At 45.0% G+C, this 21,165-nt stretch overlaps 1 protein-coding gene across 4 annotated transcripts in view; it reads right to left on the bottom strand.

Annotated features, from left to right (window-relative positions):
* LOC125462834 (daf-12-interacting protein 1-like) overlaps positions 1-21,165 on the bottom strand; it is a 79,938-nt gene that overhangs the window by 14,379 nt on the left and 44,394 nt on the right. For all 4 annotated transcript variants that reach the window (XM_048553259.1, XM_048553258.1, XM_048553260.1 and 1 more), the window contains 3 exons: positions 19,273-19,380; positions 11,095-11,232; positions 2,001-2,126 (listed from right to left, as the gene is read on the bottom strand). In XM_048553259.1, the coding sequence (XP_048409216.1) occupies positions 2,001-2,126; positions 11,095-11,232; positions 19,273-19,380 (372 nt within the window). The remainder of the gene's footprint in view (positions 1-2,000; positions 2,127-11,094; positions 11,233-19,272; positions 19,381-21,165) is intronic.

A 21,165-nucleotide genomic window follows, 5' to 3' on the forward strand; every position in this document is an offset into this window, starting at 1 on the left:
GTTGATGCAGTTGACATGGCTTTCAGTAAGGCTTGTGACAGGGTCATTGGAGATTGATCAAGAAAGTATGTAGCCCTACAATCCAGGCCAATTTGACAAATTAGCTGTAAAACTGATTAGTGGCGGAGGGTGACCATTGAGGGTGCTTTTGTGACTGGAAGCCTTTGGTGTACCTCATGGTCAGGGCTGGGCCCCTTGCTGTTTGTTGTGTACATTAATGATCTAGACATGGCATTAGAGATAGGATCAGTAGGTTTGCAGATGATAAAACAAATGCTGGCGTGGAAAATAGAGGAAGAAAACAGGCTGCAGGATGATATAGACGGGGGAATTAGATGGGCTGAATAGTGGCAAATAGAATTTAATCCTGAAAAGTGTAAGGTGATGCATCTTGCATCACCTAATAAGGCAAAGTGTACACAGTGAACATTAGAGCACTAAGTTTCAGACTACAGACGAACCTTGAGGTGCATGTCCATAGTTCCTTGAAAACAGCAGGGCGGTAGATAAGGAAAATGAGAAGGTACTGAACACAAGCGCATGGAGGTCATTATGAAACTGTCTAAGATGTTAGTAAGATCACAGCTGGAATAGCAAATGCTGTTCTGCTCACCACACTTCAGGAAGGATGTGATTGCATTAGAGAGGGTGCGGAGGAAATTCACCAGAATGCTTTTGGGCTGCAGCAATTCAACTATGAAGTGAGATGAGACGAGCTGCGGTTTTTACCTTAGACCAGTGAGGCTGAAGAAGAACTGATGGAGGCATACAAAATGATAAAGGGTATAGATAGGGAGAGCACTTTTCGCTTAGCAGAGGGGTCAAAAACTAGGGGTGAAAAGAGCTTGATGCTTAGTGGGACTTTAAGGAAGATTTGTTTTTCACCCAGAGGATTGTTAGTGTCTGAAAGGGTGGTACAGACGGAAACAATCATGACATTTAAGGCATGTAGAGATGAGCACTTGAAGTGCCGCAGTGTACAAGACTGCAGGCCAAGTGCTGCAAAATGGGACCAAATTAACCAGCACAGATTTGGTGAGCTGAAGGGTCTCTTTCCGTGCTGTAAAACTCCATCGCTCTTGTCAGGAGGGGCCAAAGGATAGGGTCAATAAATGAAAGAGGTCCAATTTCCTTTCCCCCAACCCCTGCAGCCATTCAACCAACAGCTTAGAAGCAAGAAAAAACAGGCCACTGACACAGAGTGTCCAACAGGGGGAGCATGTACAATCGGTAGTCTGAAGGACTCTGGCCAGTTTTCAAAGGGCTGGGGAGAAGCACAAAGAAATTAGGTGCCAATTTAGATGCAACGTTATAATAATAAACCTTTTAAAATACAGTCCAACCACTACTGCACTGTGTAATTGATGTGTAATGATGTGTTCCCAAGTAAATGAGTATAAACAAAAGATGATTAATTACTGCCAAAGCAAAAAGAAATGCATCACAAATATCCATCTTCATTAAATGGGGAACGAAGGGAGTAGTGTGAGTGAAGCCATTAGTAGATCATCAGCTGAGATTTTGTCCTGATATAGGAAAGTCAGACAATGATAACCCCATGTGTGTACATCACACTTCCATCAATCCAAACTGGTCCTAAAGGTGGGGACATTTTCATCCAAAGGAAGCTCATCCACATGTTTATGCAATTTCCTTTTTAAGAATCCCTACTGTAGAAGCAGGCCATTTAGCCCATCGGGTCCACACCAAGCCACTAAAGACCATCCCACTCAGATAAAACACCCCCTACCCTATTCCATGGCCAACACACTATGGGCAATTTAGCATGGCCAATCCACCCAACCTGCACATCTTTGAACTGTGGGAGGAAACCCACACAGACACAACATGCAAACTCCACACACACACACAGACAGTCACCCAAGGCAAGAACTGAACCAGGAACCACGGTGCTGTGAGGCAGCAGTGCTGACCACTGAGCCACCATGCCACCCACTATAAATTGAGCTCCAGAATGTGTATTGCTGGTACCAACTTACATCACTGAGCTCATCATCTGAAAAGGCAGCTTCGCGCACTGTCTTTGTGCCCCGATTATCCTGGTTTTGTTCGTCTGCTCCTGTGTTCCCGTGGATCACTTTCCTCGGAATTGTGCAGGTCGATTTCTAAACATCATAAAAAGAATCAGAACTGCAGAGTGGCATCATGTTTAAGAACACCTTCAGAACTGGAGCACAAAACTATCAAGCCTGGCACTTCAGTACAGCAGTGTTGGCATGCCACATTGTGGGGAATGCCTTCTTTCAGATGAGGCTGTCAGGTGGATTCTTGTTGGAGCCGAGCAGCAGAGTTATCCCTGATGTAGAAGCCAATAGGTATCCCTCCATCAATATTGCAAAGACAACATTATTGGGTCAATTTCATATCATTGTTCTGGGTGCATGCTCTCCACAGATTAGCCTGCTGTGTTTCCTAATTTACAACAGCGCCTAAAACTTGGCTGGCAGTAGAGTGCTTTTAGACGTCAGGTGGTCATGACAGGTTCTATATAAATGCAGGTCTTTCTTCCTCATCCGTTCTTCTTGGGGTGGAGGGACGTCAAGGGTCCTACATCTGCTTAACTATGGACAGTCATGAGTTCATCGGTCATGAGTTCACAGACTAAACAGAAATACACAGAACAGAGACACACTAATGGAAGCAGAGTGATTGCTGCACTAAAGTTGTTTTAAAGACAGAAGACTTTCTCTCCTTTCTATTATTTTTCCTGCTAACTTCCTCCACTGACAGAATCCCTACAGTGCAGACAGAGGTCATTTGCCCTAGCAGGTCCACACCAATCCTCTGAAGAGCATCCCACCCAGACTGAGCCCCAGCTTCTAACCCTGCATTTCATATGGCAAGCAACCTAACTTACACATCTCTTAACACTATGGACAATTTAGCATGGCCAATCCACCTAACCCGCACATGTTTAGACTATGAGAGGAAACTGAAGCATTCAGAGGAACCCACACTGACTGTCAGCTAAGGGAGGAATCAAACCTGGGTCCCTTACACTGTGAGGCAGTAATGCTAACCACTGTGCTGCCTGGTCTGATAACTCCACATTCCACATAGCTAACTCAGGACATACTGGAGGATGCATTAGCTGTGGCTGGTTATCTCTACTCCAGGCTATGGGGCACCGAGGTTCACAGCTGTCCTCACAGTCACCAACGGACAGGCTGCATGCCAACGCCATCTGGAGATCAAACTAGAGGCTTTCTTCATGGCAAACACTGGTAAACACTGATGCACGGGGATCCGGAAATAATTGCATTAAATGTTTCTCTGCACAGATTCTTCCAAGTGCGCACATCTATATTTAGGGGTGCGCGTGTGTGTGTGCGTGTGTCCGTGTGCGTGTGTGCGTGTGCGTGTACCCATGTGTGTGTGTGTGTGTGTGTGTGTGTGTGTGTGTTTGTGGTGTGTGTAATCCTGACGGAAGAACACTCCGTGTGGAGGCGGGAGAAACTGCAGAGTGGGATGCTAATGATTAGCCGTGAAGACCCGCTGCAAGAGAAGGGTACAGTTTGTTTTCTGTTCTTGGGCACATGGATAGTGGCAAGTGGTGAAGTAGACAGAGAACATGAGGGACTCCCCGAGAGGAGGAATACTTGACGAGGTGATCAATCTGCTTCAGAGAATGAAAATCTGAAAGCTGGGATACCATTAATTTGCAAAGAATGTAAATCGACAAATAAAATAATCGAACAGACCTTGACGGGGCCAGCCAAGAGAGACGGAATTTAGACATTTTCCCTAGTCCCTGCACAAAACACAAATCAGCGACGGAAGACGGGCTCTACCTGCCCCAAACACGTCAGGAGGCAGGAGATGTCTTCCATGTCAAAGTTGCTGTGCTGTGTGTCCTACTTACACACTCACAGACTGTTGCAGCTTGTCAGGATGGGAATCTAGTTCAAACAATGAAGCTTCCTCACCACCATACAGAAAATTAGGAGACCGACTCTCGCAGTGGTACTTGGATGTCTGACTGCCTAACATTAGAATGAAGTGGTCTGCACACTCAGACTCTCGTGACTCACTGCTGCCGCACACAGAGGAACCTTCTCCTTTTTGCCAGAGTAGCTTTCCCACCCACTGAGGGAACCATTTACACCTCCACTGGATCCTCCTTTCGCTCCTGCACTTTTACCATCATCAATCCTTCACATTAATTTGTTGGCACACGACCTAGTATAGCGTTTCTGGCCAATGAATGTCCTCACCTCCTTAATGCTTCCTCTAGGCTGTGTGGGTGCTTTGCAGGAAATACACCAGCTGTAGTGATTGTAATGAGGTCAGTCAAGTGGATCCATGGAATATGAGTTCCCTGACTGGGGCTGTTAATCTGCTCCAATCGGGGAGCTCTGGCTGACAGATATAAGCAGGACTGTTAGAGGTTCTGTTCACTCTAAGAGCTGGATCTGAGGAAGCTGGGTCTGTATCAAGGGACTCTCCATGTGTGATTAAAGGGTGACTTGGTGATGGGATACCAGTCTCTGTGGGGTTATTTCATACGCAAGCAACAGTCCTTTTAAGATAATGTCTGCAACATAGAATACAGAACAGTACAGCACAGGAACAGGCCCATCAGCCAACCAGATCTATACTGACCATGACGCCATTCCAAACTAATCCCATCTCGCAACATAAAATAAAAACCAAAAGAACTGAAAATCAGGAACAAAAACAGAAGTTGCCGGAATAGCTCAGCAGGTTTAGCAGCATCTGTGAAGGAAAAACAGAGTTAATGTTTTGGGTCCGGTGACCCTTCCTCAGAATGTCCTTCAGTTCTGAGGAAGGATCAATGGACCCGAAACGTTAGCTCTGTTTTTCTTTTCACAGATGCTGCCAGACCTGCTGAGTTTTTCCGGCAACTTCTGATTTTGTTCTGTCTCCCTACAGAGATGGCCCGTTTCCCTCTATTCCCTGTCTGTTCATTTGTCCATCTAAATGCCTCTTTAACTTTGCTAACACATCTGCTTCTACCAGCTCCACTGTGTTCCAGGGACCTATCACCCTCTGTGTAAAAATCTTACCTCACACATCTCCTTTAAACTGTTCCTGTCACTTTAAACTTATTGCCCCTTAGTACTTACATTTCCACCCTGGGAAACCCAACCACACCTCTCTTAATGTTATATATGTCTGTTACTATGGAAATATTAGAAGGAGGACTGCTCCCTACTCTAACTCCCTACTGCTGTTCTCAAAGAGTTGTAAATCAGTCAAATGCTTTCCAGTTCTGAGGAAAGGTCATTGTATGAAAAGGCTAACACTGTCCAGAAATGCTGGTTGGCCTGTCGAGTACCATAAGCTGTTCCTGTTTAGAATGTATTGGTCCTACTACCACAGTATTTAACAGCTGCAGTAGTGACGGTCATAGATTCTCTCCAGTGTGGAAGCAGGCCTTTCTTGCCATCAGGTCTGCACTAACTCTCTGAAGAGCAACCCACCGAGACACACCTTCCCTACCCTATAACCCTGCATTTCCTATGTCTAATCAACCTAGCCTGCACATGCCTGGACATTATGGGTAATTTTGCACAGCCAATCCACCTAACCTGCACATCTTCGGACTGTGGGAGGAAACTAGAGCACCCGGAGGAAACCTACGCAGACAGTCACCCAAGGGTGGAGTTGAACGCAGGTCCCTGGCGCTATGAGGGAGCGATGCTAACCACTGAGCCACCGTGCCTTCCTTCTCGCTCTTTAGGTGCATCTCATGCGCTCCTGGTGCCCTGTCAAGTTTTCTATCCAAGATTTCTTCCTTATTAATTTTGAATCCCTCTCGTGGAACAGAATGAATGGTCTCCAAACAAAACTTTAGGCAATGTATTTTTTGTTGGCCATATTGGAAGCATCACTTAATCCTGGATGAGCCTTAGTGGTTTCAATATTAACTAACGTAGGCCTGTAGGAACATGGGGATAAAAAAAAGGTGATTGAGCCCCTCTAATCTCTTCCTCATTTCAGCTGATCTATACTCCACCTTCTTTCACGCCTGAAAAAAACAAAAAAACCCCATCAATCTCAGACTTAAGAAAGATTACATGAGCTAGCTGCAGCATTGGTATCCGGGTCTTCAGCTACTGGGAATCCCCTCACAACACTTGTCCGCCTGAAGACCCAGCTCTTTGAACAGGTTTTTCAGCTAAATGTGGTCGAGCGTCATACTTTAGCTTTACAGTGCTCCTGCGGATCGGTCTGTGATGTGGGAGGTGCTATCTAAATATAAGTTGTTGTAATATCTACTGTTTCTGAGAGACTGGTTCATAACTTTCATGACACCTTGCAGAGTCCACTCCAAATGGCCAGGCCTAGGGTTTTCCCCATCGTCTGGGCTGTCCCACCAATAGTTGACACTTCTCTCTACTTTTCTGCGTTTTCAACATCCCAAGGGATCTGGAGACAATAGCGAAAGTGTTTCCATTCATAAAAGGATCAAGACCAGGGGCACAGTTTTAAAGTGCTTCACAAAAGAAGTAATTGCGAGTAGTTCGTGCCTGGGAGTGCGGTGTGGAAGTCTGCTGGAGGTGATCAAGAGGGTGATTATTTAAATAGAAACAAAGCTGCAGGGTTACAGTGAAAAACCTGGAAACTGGCATTAAATATACATGTTCAGGGAACCAGTGTAGGTCACACCAGGCTAAATGGCCTCCATCTGTACTATTACGATGCTGTGATTCTGTGATTCTGTTTCAAACTCCTCAATTAACTCAGGCAAAACCCTTCCAATGTGTGATCATCACCGAGAGATGAATTAGTTAGTTTAATAGATGATAGCTGGTTAACAAAAGTGCTTGTAGATTAGTCATGAGTTTAAACATTTACCAAAGATACCACAGCAAAGAAATAAAATTCATTTGTGTGAATACAAATTACTAATCAGCATTACACAAGGAGGCCCTTCAGCCCATTATTCCTGTGACAGCCCTACTGCCTAGAAGGGTGGTTGAAACAGAAGTTGAAAGGGGGAATACATTACTGGGCTATGAGAGAACAGCAGCATTGAGAGTTAATGGGATAGGTTCTTTTAAAGAGCTAGCACAGCATTTACGGCCTCAATGGCCCCTTAATGCAATTTGGTCCCCCTTCAACGTCTGTTCTACCACCTTTTCAAACAGTATGTCATTATTCACTGCTTTGTAAAACAAAAATCACCCAAATCACCTCTAGTTTGATTTCCAATTACCTGTAAATCCATGCCTGCTGGTTAGTAACCCTCCAAATCATCCAAATATTTAACCACTTCCCTTTTAAAGCTTTCATCAATCACTCCAGTCGAGCATACCAGAGTTTAACAGCCTACTGCATTTTATAAAAAATAAACCCTCCCTAACCTCTCCATTAAAAGGGAGAGCATTATAGAACACAGAACATAGAACAATACAGCGCAGAACAGGCCCTTCGGCCCTCGATGTTGCGCCGACCTGTGAACTAATCTAAACCCCTCCCCCTACACTATCCCATCATCATCCATATGCTTATCCAGGGACTGTTTAAATGCCCCTAATGTGGCTGAGTTAACTACATTGGCAGGCAGGGCGTTCCACGCCCTTACCACTCTCTGAGTAAAGAACCTGCCTCTGACATCTGTCTTAAATCTATCACCCCTCAATTTGTAGCTATGTCCCCTTGTACAAGCTGAAGTCATCATCCACAGAAAAAGACTCTCACTGTCCACCCTATATAATCCTCTGATCATCTTGTATGCCTCTATTAAATCCCCTCTTAGCCGCCTTCTCTCCAATGAGAACAGACCCAGGTCCCTCAGCCTTTCTGCATAGGGCCTGCGCTCCATACCAGGCAACATCCTGGTAAATCTCCTCTGCACCTTTTCCAATGCTTCCACATCCTTCCTGTAATGGGGCGACCAGAACTGTACAACTACACGTTGATCACTTTTCCTAGCCTTGAATGGAAAAAATATTTTCCGAAATGAGTTGGATGTAAGCTCTGTCTTTGTAGAGATTCCAATCAGAATGTGGGCATTTTTTACTGCTCTTCCTCCTTGCATTATTCTCCTGCAATGCCTTCATTAGGGACTGAGACACGGCTGTTATTGAGCCACAGAGTCATTAGGCCAGATGCCATTCAGCCCATCAAGTCACTGCCTGCCCACCATAAAGCAGTCCTTCCGGTTTCACTCCTCTGCTTTATGCCTGTCAGCCTGCCTGATTTATTGACCTCAGATACCTATCCAAATTCTGTTGGTGGTGATGCAAAGCTCTCTTTCCACTGAGACTTGCAGCACTGCTCCATACGGAGAACTCAACCACAGTGAGGGCTCAGGAGCCATGTCCCACAGACAAACAAAGCTGGTTTACAACTGAGCCATTAGACCGCATTATGGTGCAGTATTCCATTTGGGAATGCGGGAAGGGCAGGTGGAGACATCGCTAAAAAAAAAACCAAGTGGCTGTCAGAAAACCAATTCCACCCACAAAACGCAAGCAACAATGCAGCACTAGAACTGGCCCTTCGGCCCACCAAGTCTGCTCCGATTCCTAATCCTTATTTAGACCTGCTACTTACTGATCGTGTGTAATATCCACCTCTCTGTTCACCTCCCATTCATGTATCTATCAAGATACACCTTAAATATTGCTAATGTGCCTGCCTCCACCATCTCCACTGGCAGTGCGTTCCAGGCAGCCCTCACCCTCTGTGTGAAATAACTTCTCCCCTAAACTTTCTCCCTCTCACCCTGAACCCGTGCCCTCTTGTAGCTGACCTGTCCACCCTGGGAAAAGGCCTCGGACTATCCAACCTATCTATGCCTCTCATAATTTTGTCGATCTCTATCAGGTCGCCCCCAGCCTCCATCCTGACAGTGAAACCAATCCAATCTCCTATTAATATATAGAGGGAGAACTTGAACCACTGATTTAATGTCTGCAGTCTATCTATGTCAGAGATATTGCAACCTGGACTCACCTGACAGATGTAGCTAACAGACAAACACATCAGGAGATCATAAACCTGTCAATGCTTTTCTTAAACAAAAGCAAAGTTGGTGGAAAAGCTCAGTTCTGAGGGAGGGACACTGGTCCCGAAACGTGAACTCTGTTTTTACCTTCACAGATGCTGCCAGACCTGCTGAGCTTTCCCAGTAACTTCTGTTTTTGTGCCTGATTCACAGCATCCACAGTTCTTACGGTTTTTTTATAATATTTTTTCTTAAAGATTGGGTCTAAAACACAGAAATAAGCCATTCAACCTAACTGCTTCATGCTGGTATTTATGCTCCAGACGAGACTCCTCCCAACCCTGTCCTCAAATCCTTCTATTCCTCACCAATTAAATACTTTGACATCAAGGAACAGAGGAAGCATTTTTGTTTAACTAAAAGAGGAAACAGACCAGGACAAATGGACTCCAGGTGGGTGGCTTTGCTCAGACTGTGCTACCCAGTCAGCTCAGTTGTGAGATGGCTGCTTTGCAGTGCAGAGTGATGCCAACAGCAAGGGTTCAATTCCTGCACCAGATGAGGTTACCCTGGATTACTCTCCCTCTCAACTTCTCCCCTTGCCTGAGGTGACCCTCAGGTTAAACCATCACTTGTTGCCCCACTCTCTATTGAGAGAACAGTTCTATATCTGGTAAAATTATGGTGACTTTACTGTATGTTAGAAGCTAAATTTATCTGTTGATTAAGATATACCAGTAGCCATTTACAGCAAAGGAGTCACTTCCACAGAAAGCAATGCCAGGCTTGTCTGCTCTCTCAGATGCAACATCCACTGATATCTCTCGGCCTGGCTTCTTTGGAATGTCTGGTTTTACAGCCTAAACAGAGCAGGGGCAGGTAGAGACCAAGATTCATCCACAGCAAGGACATGTAAAGACTAAGGTTTCAGTGACATCTTGATTTGATAATAAAGAGCTCCCAGAAGAATTGTTTCTTTCTGCTCCAAGCCATGGAAAGTGGTCAGTTCCATCAACGCAGCCTCACATTGTTTCAACTTGGCAAAATGTTTTGGGAATGCTTGAGCTCCAGCTCCCCCTGGTGACTAGCCAGGTTAAGGCAGCCAAGTCAGGGGAAATGGAAACATTCTCCAGCTCTCATCTCCCCCATGCCCCACCACCTGGCCCGGGAGGGGGATGTTGGTGGGGCAGGGGGGGCAATATGAACTGCACAGTTGCCGTCAGCGTCCAGTTCTACTTTACAGAACAGGAAAATAAGGCACGGGTGTCTGCAGCTACCTACAGAGTGTGTCAGAGATGGAAACGCTAAGTGATGCACAGACTGGGACTAAATAAGTAAATGCCTAGACTCTAGTGGCTCAGTCAATGATTTATGAATTACCAGCGGTTTCCTGGCAGTTGGGGTGCAGCATGTACTGTGACTGAAATGTGTGGATAGCAGCTCGACTGGAAATATTTATAAGCAATGCAGTCATCGAAATAAAACTGTGATCTGTGGCTAGTAGCATTTTGAAATCATGGCAGTTTAATACACTTCAACCCTTGGGAGCAAGCTTTTAAAATCTTAACTTTCATTTTATAGACTGTACAGTGCAGAAAAGGCTCATCAGCCCATAACTACCACTCAAAGTGCGTTCATCACAATTTCCTGCACTTGTCCCCTGTCCTTCAATCTTATGATATTTGAGATACTCGTTTAAGTTTTTTTTAAAAGGTTGAAAGGTTTCCAGCTCCACCACCTCCCCAGGTCGTGCGTTCCAGATTCCCACTACTTGCTGAGTGAAAAAGGTTTCTTCCCAAATCTGCTCTGAATCTCCTGCCCCTTACCCTAAAACTATGCCCTCTTGTGATTGACCCCTCAACCAAGGGGAACAGCTGATCTCTACTCATCCTGTCCATACCCTTTATATACCTCAATCATATTCCCCCTCAGACTTCTCTGCTCGAATGAAAACAATCCAAGTCCATGTAGTCTCTACTTATAGCTCAATTTCTGCTTGCTGGATTGATAGTTGAGTCATTTTTTTTGTACTTGGGCCAATGGCTGACCAAAAATGGCTTGAGGAGAAAATTGGAGGTAAAGAGCAAAACCAAATGGAGAATGAAAGTTAACAGAATTGGGACCTGCCGATGTTACTTTAAATGACTGTTTACCTGCTTAGTTTTCTTCCTTTTTGCAGGGAGCTCGGGTGACCTTGACTCAATTGTTTTACTCTTCGTGACAGCTGGGTTCTTCAAAGGATTGTGTCTCGGTGCAAGAAAGCTTCCTGAAGTTCGACCAACTCCATCAATCTGGAAGAGGATACAGGGGCTCGTTATTGTCGCACGTATTTCAAACTGTGTCAAAGATTCAAAAACAAACAGGAGCTGGGCTTGAGTCTGCCAAAGGAAGAGGCCTCCATTGAGTCTGAGTCACTAATGTCACCATGGGGCCATTCAGCTCATTGGTTGTCTGTATAACAGTCAGTGAAACCCTTTGCGCCCACTCCACCCAATAGCTGTGCAAGTTTTTCCTTCCTTCAAGCAATCATCCAACATCCTTGTGATGGCCTTTGTGGGCAGTTTCCGGTCATTTCCCCGCATGCGACGAGGATAGGAGTTGAAGCAGATAGGAACGGTGTTTCCATTTCTCACGTCCAAGAGTAGGAAACTGTTACTTAAAGGATGGGGAATGTTTGGAATAAATCTTGCAGGCCACGCAGGACGCCTGGGCCATTCACAACATATTCAGATCCATGTCTCAGTGAATTACGCTCCAAAGGAGTGAGCTTCACTGAGACAAATTGTCTTTCTCATCTGCCATTGCTCCAATGTAGATTCAAAGCACAAAAGTCACATTCATTCAACACCCATCACTAACTCACTGCTCACCATCCTGAGGATGTTGAGCCATTCCTCTCCATAAATGAAGTCCACACTCAAAAACAAGACAGCACAGGGGGAGGCCATTCATCCCACTGTGAATGAGCCTTTCCCCTTCAATTCAATACTTGGCTCGGAACTGGCGTCGTACAAATGAATACCCTCCAGAAGACAAATGCAGAGACAAGAATGCCTCTCCCCCAGGCAAGTTGAAGCGCAGACCATTTACAGTACGCAGAATGAAAACAATTGCACACAGCAAGGTCCCACAAGCAGCAAAAACCGGAGACAGCCTGGGGGCAATTGCACTGCCAGTCACAGTTGAATAGCCTCAAGGTCTGATTCTTCTTTTCACAACTAAACGACTTTCCCAACACCAAATCACTGTGACTTTTTTGTTTGATTGTGACTAATAACCACTGCCGGTAATCACCCCTGCAGCCTATCTGAATTTTACACGCAAAGCCCATTTATTAATGGCGGTCCCTCGCAGGCAAGAATGACTCTTTTCCACTCTCTGGGTGATTCCGGAAGTTGCTGTGCGAACTGACGTGACTATTGCGGGCTGTGTTACACAGGGTGCAGAAAGTGGTCATTTGGGCCACTGATTCCCAGGTGTTGGCGGGAATGCTGCGCTTCGCCAATGAGGCTTTGCGAGTATCACTGAAGTGCTTCCTCTGTCCATCTGTGCCTCACTATCTGTTCCAAAGCTGGGAGCAGAGCAGCCACTTGGGGGAGTCTTGTGTCGGTCATGTAGACAACATGCCATCTGGTCAAAGGTTATCAGTGCCTCCATGTTGGCCTGGTTGAGGAAGCCCATTGTGGAGGACACAAACCACACAGGCCTGAGTAACTAAGGACTACAATTAAAATCACGTTGCTAATGACAGCTCACTGAACCAGCATTTACTGCCCATCCCTCATTGATCTGAGGGCACAGTCTACCACATTACTATGGGTCTGAACTCACTTGTAAGCCAAGCCTGGGTAAGAATGGCATGTTCTATCCCGCAAAGACAGTGATCTTATGGTTATTCTTTTAATTCAAGTGGACTCCTAACTCCACATTTTTAATTGGATTCAAACTTCCACTGTCTACTATGGTAGGATTTGAACCCAGATCCCCAGAACATTACCAAGTCTCTGAATTAGCTGTCTATCAATAATACCACGGGGCCACCACCTCTTCTTACTCACGTTAGTTGTTGCATAAAGAAGGGAGAAAGCAGTGACAAAGGATGGAGTAAATTAAAGGGGTGTTAAAGTTTTATTTAGATCACAGTTTTACATTTTTTTGTTACAAAAGGCTTGGAAATAAAGCTAATGTTTAAAATAATTCACAAGGTCGCCACATAATAGCACAAGATGTTGTGATGCCAGGGCTGGAAATGCGTACAAGCCATTAGATGTGATGAGTACTTCACAGAGTTTATTTGCCAGGAATTTCAGAGTTCAGTTTTGGGGAGAAGTTAGAAACATTGAGGCTGTTCGTCTTGCAACACGCCAGGGTCAGATGTGACCCCATGGAGGATTTCAAGACAATGAAAGTCTTTCACGGACAAAGTAAGGGAAAATCTATCTTTACCCAGTCCGGCCTACACATGACTCCATGCCCATCGCAGCATGGTCAACTCTCGACTGCCCTGTGAAATAGCCAAGCCAACCATTCAGCTACGGACAATTAGAGATGGGCAACAAATGCCAGAACCCACGTACCATGAAAGAATAAAGAATAAAGAGAATCATCGGCAAAGGATGTAAGGGAGAGACCAGGAAGTCGCACAATTCTCAGGGACTGCAACATTGACTGAAAAAGTGGTGAAAGCTGACTCTACAAAATGGTCAGCAATGCTGGATACTACGAAGGCTTCAGGCCCTGGCAACACTCCAGCAATTGCACTGAAAGCCTGTGCTCCAGGACTTGCTGCTTCCCTAGCCAAGCTGTTGCTCCTTTATTCAGATGCAAATCATTTATATAAGTGACGAAAAGCAATGGACCCAGCAGCATTTCTTGCAGTACACACCGAAACGTAGAAACACACAAAAGTGGTACAGGACTAGGCCATTCAGCCCTTCGAGTCTGCACCACCATTCAACATGATCATGGCTGATCATGCTATTTCTCCGTACCCCTCGATCCTGTTAGCCACAAGGGCCATGTCCAACTTCCTCTTGAATATATCTAATGAAGTGGCCCCAACAGCTTCCTGTGGGAGAGAATTCCACAGGTTCACAACTCTTTGAGTAAAGAAATTCGTCCTCATTTCAGTCCTGAATGGTTCATCCCTTATTCTTAGGCTGTGACCCCTAGTTCTGGACTTCCTGAACATCAGTAACATTCTTCCCACATCTGGCCAGTCCAGTCCCATCAGGGTTTTATATTTCTATGAGATACTCCCTCATTTTTCTAAATTCCAGTGAGTACAAGCCCAGTTGATCTAGTCTTTCCTCATATGTCAGTCCTGCCATCCCGGGAATCAGTCTGGTGAAACTTCACTGGACTCCCACAATAGCAAGAATGTCCCTCCTCAGATGAGGAGCTCAAAACTGCACACAATACTCAAGGTGTGTCCTCACCAACGCCCTGTATAATGGCAGCAAGACTTCCCTGCTGTGATACTCTAATCGTCTCACTATGCAGACCTGTAAGGCACTGGTCACAGGCCTCTAGCCTTATATAAACAATCATTTGTATATGCAACCATACTTCAAAGATAAATGTCTAGAGGCGGAAATCAAACAACAAGCCAGCAGGCACCCTGCTGTGCAATTACTAGGCTGTGAAATCATTAATGGAGTACAAATCTCAAAATGATAACTCTCAGGCTTATGTCAACTCATAAGAGTGAAACAGAAAGCACTGGTTTCTTTACAGTGCAGACAGTGCGTTTTATTCCAAAAGAACTAAAAGCCAGGAGATTTAAATCCTTTGACAGCTCGATAGATCCAAACAGCTTAAAGGTTCCAATTAATTTATCAACTTTTCACAAACATTCACGTCTATCTTTCTCCATCTCAAAGGGCACTTAACATGTCCCAAAGGTTTCCTTGAAACTATCCAAAGTTAATCCTACCTCTCCAACTTACCAAAGGTACTCATGAGGCTTTCGTCCTCATCTTAAAAAGATTTAAAGGTCCCAATTCTTGTTTTGAAGTTGAGTTATAGAAATTGGGACGGCCCTAAGGCAGCTGGACTTTAACGCTTTAATATTTAGGCTACAACCAGGCCCCCATCCCCTCCCTCATCCAATCCCCATGAAAAATGGGGGGGTTGTGTTCTGCAAAAAAATTGCAGAATTTTTTCTCTAGCACATTATTGGCCAGACGCGAGACCTTCTCTATCTGGATGAAATTTCAGGCCCCAATGTGGATTTATGATATTCCTTTCAGCAAAGTATTAAAGTAAACAACTGATGGCTCATTTCCCATTTCACTGGGAGGCTTCAGAATGAAGTAACGTCTGACCTGAGGCTAAGCACGAGTGCCCAATCAAAAACACCACCATGATGGGCCAAATGGCCTCCATCCATTCTGTAATTTTTTCATGACCCAATGACAAATTTAAAACCCACTTAAACTGAATCAGATTAGAACATAGAACATTACAGCACAGTACAGGCCCTTTGGCCCTCGATGTTGTACCAACCTGTCATACCGATCTCAAGCCCATCTAACCTACACTATTCCATGCACGTCCATATGCTTGTACAATGACGACTTAAATGTACCTAAAGTTGGCGAATCTACTACCGTTGCAGGCATAGCGTTCCATTCCCTTACTACTCTCTGAGTAAAGAAACTACCTCTGACATCTGTACTACATCTTTCAAGATTAACACCAGTTAATCTAGTTGTCTTTCTCCTGTAACATGGCCGATTTAAATACTATTTCCCACAGTCAAAGTTTTTTTAAAATTTGTTTTTAAAGAGAGAATTAGCAGATCAGAGCAGCACAATGACAGGACATTTAGATTAGATTCCCTACAGTGTGGAAACAGGCTCTTCGGCCCAACAAGTCCACCCCGCCTCTTGCAGCATCCCACCCAGACCTATCCCCCTATAACCGACACACCCCTGAACACTACAGGCAATTTAGCATGGCCAATCCACCCAGCCTGCACATCTTTGGACTGTGGGAGGAAACTGGAGCACCCGGACAAAACGAACGCAGACACGTGTGCGAACTCCACACAGACAACTGCCCGAGGCTGGAATTGAACCCAGGTCCCTGGCGCTGAGGCCGCACTGCTAACCACTGAGCCACCGTGCCACCCACCTACAGAGTTATACAGATTATAGAATATTATTAGAAAAATGGAGTACTGAGGAGCATATTCAACTTATCATGAAAGAATCATAAAATCCCTACAGCGTGGAAACAGGCCACTTGGCTCATCGAGTCACCCCAACCCTGTCAGCAGCATCCTACCAGACCCACCCCATCTCTGTAACCCTGTACTTCCCACAGTTAACCCACCTAGCCTGCACATCCCTGGGCACTACGGGCAATTTAGCATGGCCAATCCACCTAATCCGCATATCTTTGGTGCAGGTTCAAAGGGCCAAAGGGCCTACTCCTGCTCCCATCTTGTGCGTTTCTAAATGGATAAAAACAATGAAGGAACAAAATATTTTCCTTTCATGAACTTTCCATTTTGAAAGTTACTATTGAATATGCTTTGATGAGGCAGCGCATTCCAGATTGTAATTACTTGCTGCAGTTTAAACAAATATTTGGCCAGTTCTCTCCCTCACTATGTTCCCCTACTTTAGCGAACATATGGGTCAAAAACGAAAGTAAGATACTTAAGGTTTAATCTCTCCTGGTTAAACCCTGGCTACTGTTCCTGCAGAAATCCCTTGCACGAACCAGCGGAATGCAGAAAAGTGAGTTGTTTTAGAACAAAGCAAAAGGTTACTGATCCTATTAAAGGCACATCATAGTCAGCAACACGATCACTGATAAAACAGTGCGCAGCAAAACCTCAAACTGTTTAAATTCAGATAGCTTAAATAAACCGCTGTGTGGGCCTTGTGGGCTCCAAGGGCCTTTATCGCCATCCTGTGGAAAGGCTGCAGTATTGCACAAACGCAATCCCAATATCAGCATTGTCCATGTTAGCGGGTGAACATCCATGTTACATGAGGAGACTAGAGAAGCTGAGAGTTGTCTTTCTTAGAGCACAGAAGAGTTGGAGGGGTTGGGATTTAATCAAAAGTCTTATGAGAGACCTCGATGAGAATATATGAGGAAAAATGAGGGTGGATTATCAGGACACATGACTGGAAATTAACCAGCAAAAGAACCAGAGGGGAGAGAGCAGACTTTTTAAAAAACAAGTGAATACTTGAAATGGAGAAGTTTACCAGGGTCCAACAAAACAGCACGGAGCACGAATAAGGAGATGCATAAAATTCAAGAAATTATAAACAATGAATGGCATAGATATGGTACACAGGAAGAAAACTTTGCCTTTGGTGAGGGGCAGGAGATTGAGGGGACAGAAACTTCTTCTACTCAAGAGTATTGGGAACCTGGAATTCACTGCCGCTAAGGGCAGGAGAGACAGAAAACCTCATAACATTTTTATTTACTCCTGGGGCTTGGTCATCGCAGGCTTATTACCCGTCCCTAGTTGCCCCTTGAGAAAGTGACGGCAAGCTGCAATCTGTGTGCTGTGGGTTGACCCACAATGCCCTGAGGGAGGGAATTGAGGGTTTGGGCCCAACGGCAGTGATGGAATGGTGATGCGAAGGATCTTTGGCGAATTTCTACAGAGCATAGGTGCACACTACTGCAATTGTCAGGCAGTGAATGCTTGTGATTGTGGTGTCAATCAAGCTGGCTGCTTTATTTAGATGTGACCGGTGATGCCCAGATATGCAAAGTTATGGGCCAATTGCTGGAAAATGGGACTAGAATAGTTAGATGATTGTTTTTCACTGGTGTCACAGGGTGGGCCGAATGGCCTTTCTCTGCGCTGCACACCTCCATGACTCTGATTGGAGAGTCCTTTCAAAGAGCTGCCACAGGTACAATGGGCAGAATGGCATCTGTCTGTGCTGTAAAATCCTCTGAGTCAGCCAGCCCTTATCTGTTCCAAGTCTGCACACAGCAAGTTGACACTGACCCAGGAAAGCAGGAGAGGCAGTCCCAACAGGTCTCTGCAGACAGGGACAGAAAAATCCAAAAGGGTACATACACTGTTCTTAAACGACACAACATTTACTCTCGACATGTGAAGACTGGTGCAGGCAACGCCACATTCTGAGAAAAAAGAGCACATCAGCAAGACGATGGCTTAGTGCTGCCCCACGCTAGCTCTTCATCCACCGGGAGCTTGTACATTGAAGTTCTGAAGTCACAGAACCCGACACGTTCACTGCGTTTCTCTGTCCAAAGATGCTGTGGAGTTCCTCCAGCACTTTCTGTTTTTATTTCAGATGACCAGCATCTGCAAGGTTTTGCTTCTGATACATGTATCTTTGCATTTCCGTCTCGCCTTTCACAAGCTTGCACAGGCTGAGGAAACGTCAGAGCTAATGAAGCGAATGTGAAATGTAGTCAGTGTTTTAATAAAGGAAGCACTATAGCCTAACTGTGCACACCATGCTCGTACTAACAGTATTGGGTAATGGACTGGTTGGTTGTTTATTATTAAGCTGGAGAGGGTTCAGAAAAGATTTAGCAGAACGCTGCTGGGAATGGAGAGTTTGTTATATAAAAACAGACTGGAAAGGCTGGGGCTTTTCCCACTGGAGCGTAGGAGGTTGAGGGGTGACCTGAAAGAGGTTTATAAAATCATAAGGGGCATGGATAAGGTGAGTGACAGGTGTCTTTTCCCTAGGGTGGGGGAGTTCAAAACTAGGAGGCATATTTTTAAAGATGAGGGGAAGAAGATTTTAAGACAGGAGGGATAATTTTTTTACACAAGGATGTGGTTCCTGTGTGGAATAAACTTCCAGAGGAAGTGATGGTTGTGGTTACAGTTACAATGTTTAAAAGGTAAGTTCATGAATAAGATATGTTTGGCGGGTTATGGGCCGAGCGCAGGAAAGTCATACTAATTTAGTTTGGGAGCATGGACTGAATGGACGGAAGGGCCTGTGTCCATGCTCTATGACTATAACTCTAAACTAAAAGCAGTTTTGAGAGCATGCTGGTTGAAGTGTAAATGCTCACCAGAATATTGGGAATAAATAATTTGCTCTTCTTCTTCAACACTGTCTACCTGAGAAGACAGACTGAGCCAAGGTTTAATACCCTGTTCAACACATAAGGGTGCAACATTGCCTCAGTACTGGAGCAGCTTAGATTATTGATTTTCTGCCCTCAAGTGTCTGGTCCGTACTTGAACGTACATCTTCTGACTCTGAGGTAAGTATGCTGCCTCTTTGCTTTACTCCCAGCTACCCACCCTGTCATCGAGGGCAAAAGCATTTTCATCAAAGCTAATTTTTTAATCTTACCCGTGGAGTAATTCGGACAGGAATTTGGGCAGTGGAACTAGTTCCCGGAACATTTTTTTCCACATTCTGTGTGAAAATCTTTTTCAGGTGGATTTCTGACTTTTCCTCCTGAAAGACAGGAAGCATGAAAAGCGTTTGAGTTAAAGATAGCACCGAAAGAGCTCAAGAAGTTTCATGGGTTAATCAGCACATCAAAACGGCAAGGTAGATTAAAACTGCGAGTGGGACACTTCACTCACTTACCATTTCCTGCAGCCCCAACAGATTACAGGGTTAAATAAAGCATCACAGAAACTGCATGACCTGACCAATGACTGGTTCCATCGCCAAAACCTCCCCGTTTCACATGGCTCCTGAAGATGCCAAAAAACCTACCTCTTTGAATAACTGTTTGGTCAGAGATGCCCCTGAATCTCTTCCAGCAGCTCAGTGTCAGTTTCTGCCAGAATTATTTGGTAAAAAGCTCCTGTGACATGCCTGGGGATGTTTCGCCCTGTCAAAGGCGCTATAGAAGTGCAAGTAGCTGTTGCATCAGAAAAGAATGTGACAGCAATTGAGCAGAACAGACAGGAAAAAACAGCAGAGGGTTAGAAGTAAAGTAGTAAAGAATTTATTGTGAAGGAGGACCAACAGCAGTCATTACTTACAGCTGCTAGTTCAGGGGGAAGCGACTGTTTAAGTAGTTATTCCTTACTGTAGACACTAGAGCTTTTTTTTGTTACATCTTTGTTAAGCTCAGAGTGAAAAGACCTCTTTACAGGTATCTCAGATAATAAAATGTGAGGCTGGATGAACACAGCAGGCCCAGCAGCATCTAAGGAGCACAAAAGCTGACGTTTCGGGCCTAGACCCTTCATCAGAGAGGTATCTCTTTGGGTTCTGTAATACTAATAACTAAATGCAGCTGCTTCTCGCTTCTGCTCAAACCCTCGATATGGTCTCTTCTTTCAGACTTCACCTTTAATCGTGGCACAGGATTGTAATGGATCCCAAACCCTGTGGCTGGAAATAACTCCCGCCATTCTAGTTCCTACCATTCCATGTTAAAACATTAGCACCCTTCGCAGCCTGCGAATATCGGGAAAATGATGTCAAACTCGAAAGGGTGCAGGAAAGACTGAGAAGGATGTTAATGGGGTTGGAGGGTTTGAGCTACAGGGAGGGGCTGAATAGGCTGGGGCTATTTTCCCTGGTTTGTCAGAGGCTGAGGGGTGACCTTATCGAGGTTTATAAAATCATGAGGGGCGTGGATAGGATGAATAGCCAAAGTCTTTTTCTCAGGGTAGGGGAGTCCAAAACTAGAGGGGTATAGGTGTAAGGTGAGAGGGGAAAGATTTAAAAGGGACCCAAAGGGCAACATTTTCACGCAGAGGGTGGTGCGTGTATGGAATGAGTTGCCAGAGGAAGTGCTGGAGACATTTAAAAGGCATCTGAATGGGTATATGAATAGGAAGGGTTGAGAGGAATATGGGCCAAACACTGGCAAATAGGACTAGATTGATTTAGGATATCTGATCGGCACGGGCGGGTTGGAACGAAGTATCTGTTTCTGTGCTGTACATGTCTACGATTCTATGACTCCTTAAAAGATGACCTTCCCAGGGGAGAAAAAAAACAGGAGACCATACAAAGAACGATGTCAAAAGGCAACGTTTAGGACAAGATAAAAACCAAAAGAGCTGCGGATGCTGTGAATCAGGAACAAAAACAAAGTTGCTGGAAAAGCTCAGCAGGTCTGGCAGCATCTGCGGAGGAGAAAACAGAGTTAATGTTTCAGGTCTGGTGACCCTTCCTCAGAACTACGTAGAGCTTCCAGCAACTTTGTTTTTGTTTCCAAGTTTAGGACAAGGCCCGTTTGCTCTCACCCGTCAGCAGGTGGTGCCCATGAGTCAA

Source organism: Stegostoma tigrinum, chromosome 21 (assembly GCF_030684315.1).
Source record: "Stegostoma tigrinum isolate sSteTig4 chromosome 21, sSteTig4.hap1, whole genome shotgun sequence".
NCBI classification, from domain to species: Eukaryota; Metazoa; Chordata; class Chondrichthyes; order Orectolobiformes; family Stegostomatidae; genus Stegostoma; species Stegostoma tigrinum.